At 46.0% G+C, this 10,678-nt stretch overlaps 1 protein-coding gene across 1 annotated transcript in view; it reads right to left on the reverse strand.

Moving 5' to 3' along the window:
* The window catches only part of MACO1 (macoilin 1), a 74,716-nt gene extending 64,282 nt beyond the window's left edge, over window positions 1–10,434 (reverse strand). The window contains exon 1 of the mRNA XM_066638413.1: window positions 10,224–10,434. Within this exon, the coding sequence (XP_066494510.1) occupies window positions 10,224–10,303 (80 nt within the window). The 5' untranslated portion in view covers window positions 10,304–10,434. The remainder of the gene's footprint in view (window positions 1–10,223) is intronic.
* Window positions 10,435–10,678: the final 244 nt, after the last annotated feature.

Consider the following 10,678-nt stretch of genomic DNA (forward strand, 5'->3'; position numbering starts at 1 on the left):
CAGAAAAGAAAACCATTAATATTTGGCAATCTCAATACTTCATTGCATTATGTATTAACCACTCAAATTTCCAGTACAGTATCTGGAAAGGATAAAAAAAATTTTTTTAAAAAATCAGCTATTTGCAAATAAGAGCGATCGTGCAAAGAAGTCCGCAAAAGTCACCAGGCTACAAGTTTTGTTTTAACTCTTATGGTCTCTCTTTTTTGCACTTGTGGCCTAAGAAAGTGGGGCAGAAAGGAAGCAGCTGAATAAGCTTTTTCAAAACCTCCAAGCCTGGCCTTCCTGAAAACAACCGCTTTAGGCAAGTGACCATGTAGAAGCCTGTCACAGAGCATAACTGCACGTCGTATGTGGAACAGTGACTCCAGTTTCAGGCAATAAGCAAAAATTGGCTACCACATGTTGAGAAAGAGCAGGAGATGCAGTCTTATTGGGATCGTACCATTCAGAAGGCAGGGAGGGGACAGCAAGTTTCAAAGTCCTTGTGCTGAGAGAAGGCTAGGCTAGAGCCCTTCACCTGACACATTAGCTTTCCAGGTGCAAAGGGATTCAACTGCGCAATCCTGACCTGCATTCAAAAACAGTATAGTCCCAGGAAGGTTGCATCTCATTCTTTTTCTGAACACGAAGATCCTTCCAAGCGAGCAGCAAACAGTGACAACCAAAGTGTAAGCATTATGGTACACAGTACACAGTTCTGGATCAAGGCCCTGAGTGTGGGTGTGTTGAGCGCCTTGTCAGTGAACTCTGAACCCTGTTCATGGGGGAAGAAATCAAAACAGCCTGGAGTAGCCTTACAGAGCCCGGTTTCAGAGAAGACAAGACGCTGATTAACACATAATTCTGCATTCAGCTATCATCTCGCCCGTCCTTCAATGACCATTCTGTCTTTGCATTCAGGCTGCAGAGGAAATATACAAGCATGCTCTTCCAAACTCTGCTGGAAGATTCTTATAAATCTTGGCCAGGTCTCTCATGGCCAAACCTATAAGCCAGTGTGCCAACAGCTACTTGTTCAGCTGTGGCTACAGTGGTCTCATAGAACTGAGCTGTCCAAAGAATTAGGTACAGGCTCTTAAGGGCATGGGTCTAATTCAGTGATTTTCAACCTTTTTCATCTCGCGGCACAATGGCAAGGCACTAAAATGGTCAAGGCGCACCATCAGCTTTTTGACAATTGACAAGGCACACTGTGCTGTCAGTGGGGGCTCACATCCCCTAATGGTCCTATTGATAAATGCCCCTGTCCCAAATTGCTGTGGCACACCTGGGGACCATTCGTGGCACACCAGTGTGCCACGGTACAGTGGTTGAAAATGGCTGGTCTAGTTATTCCTTCCTAGTTATGAATAGGAAGGAAAAGACTCACTCTCCAGAGCTACCCAATATGCAGTCTGATTTATGGCAAAATGTTATTGACATTCTATGTAACATTTACACAGTCACTTTAAGGCAAGAATATCACCTACCCAACTAGAAAGTGTAAGATGAACCATGACTAACTAGATTACAGGTACTAACCTCATGGCATAACCAACTAAGCCGCAACAGGAAAGAAACTCAGAGGATGTATCCAATAAAAAACAAAAAACCTTTGCTGCTCACAGAAACAAATTCTTAGGCCTCCTTTCTTATTTCTAGAAAGGTAATTTACAATATCCCAAGGAGGTTTGCTTTTAAAAACTGCCCAAAAAGTGATATGACAAACAGGCCTCAAAAACTATAGCCCAGGTGGAACAGTTGCTAAATCAGCACATTGCTTTGTACTGAAGACATATGTAGGGCGGCTGCATTTGGAAAGGGCAATAAAAAATGAAGGCTTGGGCATTTTCTTTAGAGTCTTTTATCAGAGTGCAACTGAGATGAACTTATGTTGTAAAAAGATCCTGCCAAGCAACTGGGAATTTGGGAGAATGCTCCCAAGGAAATTTAGCTGTTATGCAAAACAAGGTATTTGGTGATTTCTGAAGAGGCCTCCTGGGGCATCCCTTGCTTCAGAACTGAGACGGCTGAAGGGGGACTTGATGAAACCTTGCTGCACTGAGCTCAGGCTATGCTGCTTCTCAGTCCTCCAGCAGGTTGGGCCACAGATCCAGGCCCTTGGGCTGAAGGAGATGGTCAAAATGTAATGCAATTTGGCCCATAAAAGGGATCAGTTACCTTACAGAAATAAGAACACATTTCCGACAGATGAACTGCAGTCTGCATATTGCACTGGAGAGACCCTTGCAAGAATTTCAGTGCCATAAAAGGTTGCTCACGCCTTGCTAATATCCATCTTATACGTATTCGGTTCTACCTACCACCTACTGCATACACAGATCCCAAGTCAACTATAAATAGAACCAGTACATTACCGCGGCCTGTGATTTTCAACAATCTGCTTTTCATCTCTTCCTGAACATTCAAAATTCTCACTTCAACAATGTTTTAGCTGTACAGCCAAATTCAACTTCTTTTTAATTTTGTTTCTGTTAGGGAAGAAACCCTGACTCCATCATCAGCACCAGTAAAATTCCATTTTCACCAATAGGTTTGGAATTGCATGCACATGTCCACAAAGCCATTTAATAATTCTCTGTTTAAGAAAGCAACAAAGTCCAGGTCTTAAAACATTATAATTTGCTCAACTCTGCATACTCCATGTCAAGCTGTTTTGCTATTCCAAGATGCAAGCAATTTAAAACACCTTTCATTTGATACCCAGAACTGAATTTTGAAACACTAATTATGTAAGTTTTAACAAAACAACCTGGAAAATGAGGACTTTGCCACTGGTGGATGTGGAGCATCTCTCAGCACAGGTGGCTCAGAGGTAGCCATAGTGGCTTGCAACTAGTGAAGAAGGGAGCCTGTGGGCCCCGACTATGGTGGAGAGTCAGGCCTACACTGTTGCCTGACTCTTGATCACTGCCCTGATGCACTACTTCCCTATCTCTCCGAAGTCTACAGGCAAAACCTGACAAGTGTCTATACTTACAGTAGAGGTGTCAATAAGGCCCATGGGCCAGAGAGGGCCCACAGAAGCTCTTTATCTGGCCCACATATTAATTGGGGTCTCCTAGCACTGCCCTAGCACCGCTGCTTCCACAGAGTCTCTAAGAAGGAAAGATGCAAGGAGGCCCCAGAAGGCAAGAACACTACAAGGGAAGGGGTATGTCAAGATGGTGATGCTGCCAAAGTACTGGGAGAGTCCAATTATCTTTTAGCAGTGCTGCTTCTCAAAATACCTCTCTGCTGCCAAGCTGTGAAGTGATGCCTCAGCAGAAGAGGTGCTGCTGAAAGGGCGGTTTGTGTGATAATTGGGCTCTCCCGTATCGTGAAGATATGATTTGCACATTTCTCTCTTCTATCATTTGCAGCTAATGAGTTCCTACATGAGAACAAAGTGCTCATTTCTGGCCATCATCTACTACTTAATGATGTCTAAGCTGGAAGTCACATCATTAAGTAGTAGATGTTGTGAGCAGGCACCATGAATGATATTTGACCCGCTGCATGAACCGGTTTGACACCCCTATACTAAGGCATGCATCAGCGCAGCACCATCTAATAACTGAAGCCTTGACTTGTGGCACCCTTCCTGCTAATCACTGTTGTAATTATCATGAACACAATCATGTTTTGAAACGTCATCTCAAAGTGCATTTAAGGTGGCTTTTATTGCTTGTGTCCTTTCATGGCATTTTGGTGAAACTAACGGATTTTTTATTATGCTGATGGATTGGATTCTAGCACAAACTAACTGCATTTTTGTTTTTGGGGTCTAAATGTTGTAGGTTGCCTTGAGTGCTCTGGGGCATAGAGGCAGCTTTTAAACAGTCACTTTAAAGGAAGTCAAGAGTAGGCCACAGATACTTAGCATTTGTTCTGCTAGCCATTTCTTACTGGAAGGCTATTTTACACTTTTTAAAAATCCCCTCGTTGATTTTGCAAGTCTCAGTGCAAAAAAGCAATCAAACAAGGGTATCTTTACGACAAAGAACATTTGAAAGACACGGATGGCAACACTTCTACTTTCTTTAAATACCGCCTTGTTTTGCACCAATTCATATCCTCAGTGCTTTACTGGAGAGTCATCTAGCAGACAAGAACAGTCAATCAATACAATTTCTGAAAGAAGCAAGGCTGGAGGTATTAGTTCTGCCAACAATCTACGCAGTTAGTCCCCTGAGCATGAAGTGGCTTCTTTGGGCTTGCTGTTCTTGAATATGCCCTGTGGCGTCCTCCTCCCCCCCCCCCGCCACAATTCCCCTGCTGGGTCACACAACAGTAAACCATTTTTGAAAGAGAGTTTCACAAACAGTCTGGAGTGGGGTGTGTCAGCTGTTCATAGGCCCTTCACGGATTTCTGAAATGCTTCCATTTCAAGTGCCAATGTGACACTTCAGGATTTTTCTAGCTCTCAAAGAACAGAGTGTTGTAGAAATTTTTTTTTTTTCCACAATGGTATTTAGTTATTTACATCCTGCCTTTTTTTGTGCCTATTGCCAATTCAGGGCAGCCTAAAATCCATACACACAATAATAAAAACAAGACAAAGCAATCATAAGAACAGAAGATGACAACACACAGAGGCAATCCTCATGAACAATTCGAAATTTATACAATGCTTCATTAGAGTTCAGAGAACATCCTCTAATGTTCCCTCTGTACCTTCCACAACTGTACAGCAACCCCCCTGTAGCCATTGGTCCCGGTTTCATTTATCTGCGGTTCACAAATTTCCCCATCACACAAATGACTTATCTGTCTCTGCTTGCAGCTCTCCTGTCAGTTTAATATGTCTGTCTGCAAACGCTAACAAGACGTGGGTTGGAGGGCTGAAAATGGGACACTTGCATTGTTTTCAGTCCTCCAGCCTGCTTCCTGTTAACGCATCCTGTTAGCATTTGCAAACAGCACAGAAACACAGAAGACAGAAACAGGAGGGCTGCAATCAGAGACAAATAAGGTCATATGTGTGATGGGGGAATTTGTGAACTGCTTTTTGTAGGATTGGCTGCTATTTGTGATTTCAGGTATCTGCGATGGCAGCTGGAATCTATTCTTCATGAATGCAGGGGGATGCCTGCATGTCAGTAGTACATGGGGAGGGAAGAGGTTGAAGCTAAGAAAATGATGTTATCCCCAAGGCCACTGATTGAGTAGACAAGGCAAGATTTGAACTGGAAGCTTCTTGGCTCACACTCCAACTCGTTTTGCCATACTGTGTGGGAGAAACACAAGGAAAACTGCAAGCCAGGCCTGGCCCAGAAATCTTCTCTCACTTTTTCTATCATATGATGCTCCAAGAGCAGAACCACCTTCAAAATACAGGGCACAGATTCCACATTTTTGAATGCCCCAGATATGGCACCAGTCCTTTCCCCAAAAGTCTTACATATACATGAACATTTTTTTTAACTACTTCTATAAAAGGAAAAGTTAACTATTTTCAAGTGGCCAAAATATAGGATAACAGACACTTATAATAATAGATAATAGACATCATGCTCCTGGGCATTATGGTCTGTTATACTGTTTTTATATTATGATGCATGTTGTATAGAATGTGTGGGTGAGTGTGTAGAGTGCGATTGTTGGAATGGTTGTATATATTTATGCTCGTATCTCAAAGGTGCATAAATTTCATTGTGCTGTAGCACAATGACAATAAAGTTACTACTACTACTACTACTACTACTTATAATTTTAATAGCTGGGAAAGGTTAATGTCTGATATGATAATTCTAGACCTGCAGATATGTTAATTTTAGACCTGCAGATATGTTAATTTATACACTTTCAAGAGGCAAAAGGTGAACTTGTTTGTGTACAACGATAAATACAGAACAAAAATGCTTCTTAACTTCTAATCCGTAATAACTGTTAAGCAACAGATCTTCACCGTTTCCTATTTATTTTACAGCCACCCAGTTTCAGTACAGCTACACTAATGCTTCCACCTCAGCAGGAGGCCCATGCAATCTACTCTAGAATTAAGATCACACAGAACTGCAAGAGCTTATTCAACACATTACTATTTACCACAAAGTGCAAGAGGCAGGCCTGACAACGCCACTTGAACCTTAATTTCCTAAAATGACCCCCTAAGCAGTATTTTGTTTTGCATCTGATACTCTATCAAATCCTCTTCTGGTCTAGAAGTATTTTCCTCCCACCCCCTCAGGCAACTGTGCTGTGATCACTTGCCCTCAACTCCTCAGCAGAAACAGTGAAAACCCAAGTCAATGAATATATTTTGCTTTGGCTTGAAAGAATAAAATGCAATGTAATTGGAATATCTTCTGTTATTGTAGCCCTCTTACAAGTACAAATCTGAGCTCCACTATGGAAAAAAGGCAAATGATGGAAATTAATCTGCTTGCTAAATGAATACAAAGTTAGCAACAGATGCTGACCAGATGACACAGGCCTAACTGGGCAGAAGTCAACCAAAAGTTGGCTGCCAAGGCTTGGAACTCTGAGCTCCACATTTGCACAGAGGGCATCACTAAGAGTCAAGCTGTAGGGCATAAAGCAAAATGGGATCTGAACATAAGGAGGGCCCTGTTGGACCCCCTTTGGCCTGATGATTCATCTAGTAAAGCTTCCTGTTTCCCACAGTGGCCCACCAACCACTTCTGGGAAGGTCACAAACAGCAGAGGAAGGGGATGCACCACTCCTGCCATTGCTGCCCTGCAACTGGTATGTCTACACTGGAGCAACACTGCTAAACATGGATAGCATGTGCTTTGACCAACAGAGTCATGAGCTTAAATAAGAACATGTTTGCTCATGATACACAAAAATTCAAGTTTTACAACCTAGGTCTACACATATGCAGATTAGTATTACTCAATGAAGCTGCCAGGAGGACCATTCTGTACCTGGGTCCTGTACTTACCGCAACCTCACAACTACAGACATTCATGAGCTGCAACACAAGTAAGTTTGATGACAAGGGCAAGGACGTCAACCACCACCATGGGTTGGCCCGAGGTAGCTCATGAATCTGTGGCCTCCAGCGCCTTTCATTTAATTTTTTTAAAAATCTTATTTTATATTTACATCTGCAGATAAAACTATTTCTATGAGAAAAATGGACACACAACTGTTACAGTATTTCACATAGGTAAACACACAGCAAAACAGCACCTAGCTCATGCACAATCTGTGATGATGCATGTCTAGAAGGAAGAACACCAACTTCTCCACTCATAAGTCAGTGAAAGAGGTTCCAAACTCCATCAATGGTGTCTTATGCCTGGGATACATTAAGGCAGCCACTACCCTTTAGTTGGCAAGGTATTTGCTAGCTGACAAAGAATAATGTAACCCATTGATCCAGAAGACTCGTTTTGTTTTAGCAACAAGGACTGTTGCTCTTTTGAGTTCCAGACAGTGGTTTTGGAAAGTCTGAAAGAGTCCAACCACCTTTTTTTTTTTGGAACTTTTTAAAAATGTTCCTGCTAATGACTCCTGTACATCAGATACATAATTATACAGTCATATCCTATAGCTTCCTTTCCCCTGCTGCAAAAACCTTAAGGATACAACCCATTAAAAAAACACGTGAAACTGAGTTTAAATGAATGAATAGCTCAAACATGCACTATTTTGCTATTCTCATGAAGTATTGCACAGCTAGACACCCAAGAAACTGTGACTTCAAGTGAGTTACATCTCTTCATAGGGAAAAAAAGTTTTTCCACAGATGAACCTCATCCTACTATACTTGTCAAGAGGGCTGTTAGGTCAGCAACTGCTCTGAAGGAAGCAGTCACAGTTCAAGTAGCAATCTGAACTTTTCCTTTCTAACTGTCCATGAAAATAGAGCTCCTCAGACTTTGTCGATAAGAAGTGCAGTTCCATATGCCAAAACTCCGCAAGGATAACTGAACCCTTTGTAATTTTCTGTGATAGCATTGTGGCACATCCACAATGTTAACACCTGAAGAACCACAGAACTGTTAACTTCAAGAGGTGAGTAAAGCAAGCTGCAATGCCTAGCCAATGATCATTCCCCAATCCTTCCTACTCCCAAGGAATCATTACCAACAAGAGTGAAATTGCTATGAAAAATCTCCAGCCTCAAGACCCATCAAGAAATACCAACAAGACATTGGTCCTTCTCATACAGCCTCGAAAACAAGTCCAACCATGCAACAGGGGAAGAGGGAATCGGCACAAGATACAAAGAGGAGTGGAATAACTGAAAACCAACCCTGTGTGTACACAGTCTGAGTTGCAAGCCTGAGCTGAAGAATCCCCTGAAGGAATATAGTATTCACAGGGCTGGGGAAAACTCCAGGAATCTTTCTTGCAACCCTTTGATCCACAAAGAAATACAATACTGAGGCAGGCCCACAAGAGACCAGGCTGGGTGGGGAGATCATCCCAAAAGGAAAAGCAAAACAAAGAGGAATCATGGCCTGGGGGGGGGGGGAAGACACCCTTTACAAGGGAGAGAAGGTGGGGAAAGGAACCAGGTGTTTGAGGGAACAATGTTTTATCACTGAAAAAGAAATGGAATTCTTCCCTAGGAGATACTTAAAAGAGTTAGGGCCCAACCCTATCCCACTTTCCAGCTCCAGTGTAGCCACAGTACAGCCCCATGGTAAAGGAACAAATGTTCCCATACCTTGAGCAAACTCCAGTGACTGCCCCTCCACCACAGGATGTAGCACACATCCCATTGGCACAACTGCACCAGCACTGGAAAATTGGATTCGACTGGGCCCTTACTGGGCACTTGCAGGGGGGGGGAGTCAATAATGAGTTTAAGCCCCAGAGTGAAGGCAAGTGAGGTACTTAGGGTGATGGTAACATGGGAGGATGCCGAAGAAATGAGACAGCTCACCTGTTGGGAGTGGGCTTTTGCAGAAACTAGATTGTAACTCTAGTAGACCTGTAATTGTACAGGTCTAAGGTCCTAATAGACTTTTGACTGTGTTAATGTTTCTGTCTGCACCTAGTGGAGCCTCAACATCTCGGCTCCTAGAAGTATTCAGCATTTTTATGTGTCATTTTTAATCCTCTGACAATATACTCCACAACTAAGGGCGAAACATCAGGAAAAGCTAGACTCAGTGAATGTGGCCTTGAAACCCACAGAAGGAACCTTTCACTTGATGAGCTCATCTGTTGTCTGGCAGCACCCCAGGACCACTCTCAAGAACTCAGGTGTGCCAGAAAGGGGCAGAGAGCACAGGGGACCCTACAGGAGTGCACTGGCAGGACAGTAAAGCCAGGTCTACCATGTGGAGGAGCAGAAGAAGCACGATGTGTAGTCAAGGGGTTCCCAAGCAGGTCCAAGAATAGTGCTGTTGGTGTAGAAGGGTCAGCAGCTAGAGTGAGGGGGGGAGACGTGTCATACTTTGGCAAAAGCAAAATGGGGGGGGGGGCCTGAACAGCAAGACTGTCACTGCAAGGGGGGGTCAGGGAGGGAAAGATGCATGAAAGCACTAAGTGGTGGTGGGAGGGGGGCTGAGCATGACAGGGGGGGTTAGAGTTTGGCAAAGCAAAATTGAGGGGGGGGCTGAGCAGCAGGACTGTCACTGCGGGGGGGGGGCCAACAGGAGGAAAAGTGCTCGAAGACAGCAAGTGGGGGGGGGCTTAAGCATGACCTGCCAGTGCTGGGGGGGGGTTAGAGTTTGGCAAAGCAAAACTGAGGATGGGGGGGGGTTGAGCAGCAAGACTGTCACTGCAGGGGGGCCCAGAGAAGTCAAAGTGCTTGAAGATACTCAGGTGGTGGGGGGGAGGGGAGGTGCTTGCTGAAGGCACTAAGTGGGGGGGGCTGTTAAGCAGGCTAAGACTTGCCAGTGTCGGGGGGGGGGGGTCAGAGCTTGGCAAAGCACAATGGGGGTGGGGGGCTGAGCAACAGGACTGCCACTGCGGGGGTGGGGCCAAGGGAGGATAGGTGCTTGAAGGCACCAAGTTGGCGGGGGGAGGGGGGCTTTGGAGCGCGACTTGCAAGTGCCGTGGGGGGCACAATGAATGGGGAGGGGGCTATGGGCCAAGGGCTGCCAGGGTGGGGGGCAGAGGAGTGGGGGTCTGACAGGTGGGGGGAGGGGGCGAGATGTCCGGGGAGACCCCCCCAGAAGCGGCCCTGGGTGGGGGAAGCGCAGGCGGGAGGCCTTGAGGGCCTGCAGGGCGGGAAGGCCGCGGGAGGGCACACGCGTCGGGGACGGAATGCACGTGGGGCCGTCCTGACACGTGTCGGGGCGGGCCGTACCTGCCGTAGATGCCCTCGGCGATGCGGTTCCGCTTCAGCGGCCGCCGGAGCTTGCTGCAGTCGGCGCTCCGGCGCTTCATCCTCCCGGCCTGGCGCAGCGGCGGGCTCCGGCTCCCTCAGCTGCGGCTCCGCCCGCCCGGGTCAGAGCAACATCCGGGTCCCCCACCAGGCCCTCTGCGCGCCTCGCCTGGGAAACAAAGAAATAAAAAATAATTTCACACCCGGCCCTCCCCGCCGCCGCCGCCGCCGCGTCCCCGCGCGCAGCCTCCGCGCCCGTCCCGCCCCCTCCTGGCGCCGACCAATCAGAAGCAGCCCGTGGCGCCAGGGATCCAATCCGCAGCGAGGGGGAGAAGACAGGCGGGCGCATTAGCCAATGGACGGTGACGCGTCACCCTCACCCCCCTCCTCCCGCCCAACCCCGCGAACGGCGTCCGGAACGGCCCATGAGAGTGAGG

The sequence above is a fragment of the Tiliqua scincoides genome, chromosome 10 (genome assembly GCF_035046505.1).
Source record: "Tiliqua scincoides isolate rTilSci1 chromosome 10, rTilSci1.hap2, whole genome shotgun sequence".
NCBI classification, from domain to species: domain Eukaryota; kingdom Metazoa; phylum Chordata; class Lepidosauria; order Squamata; family Scincidae; genus Tiliqua; species Tiliqua scincoides.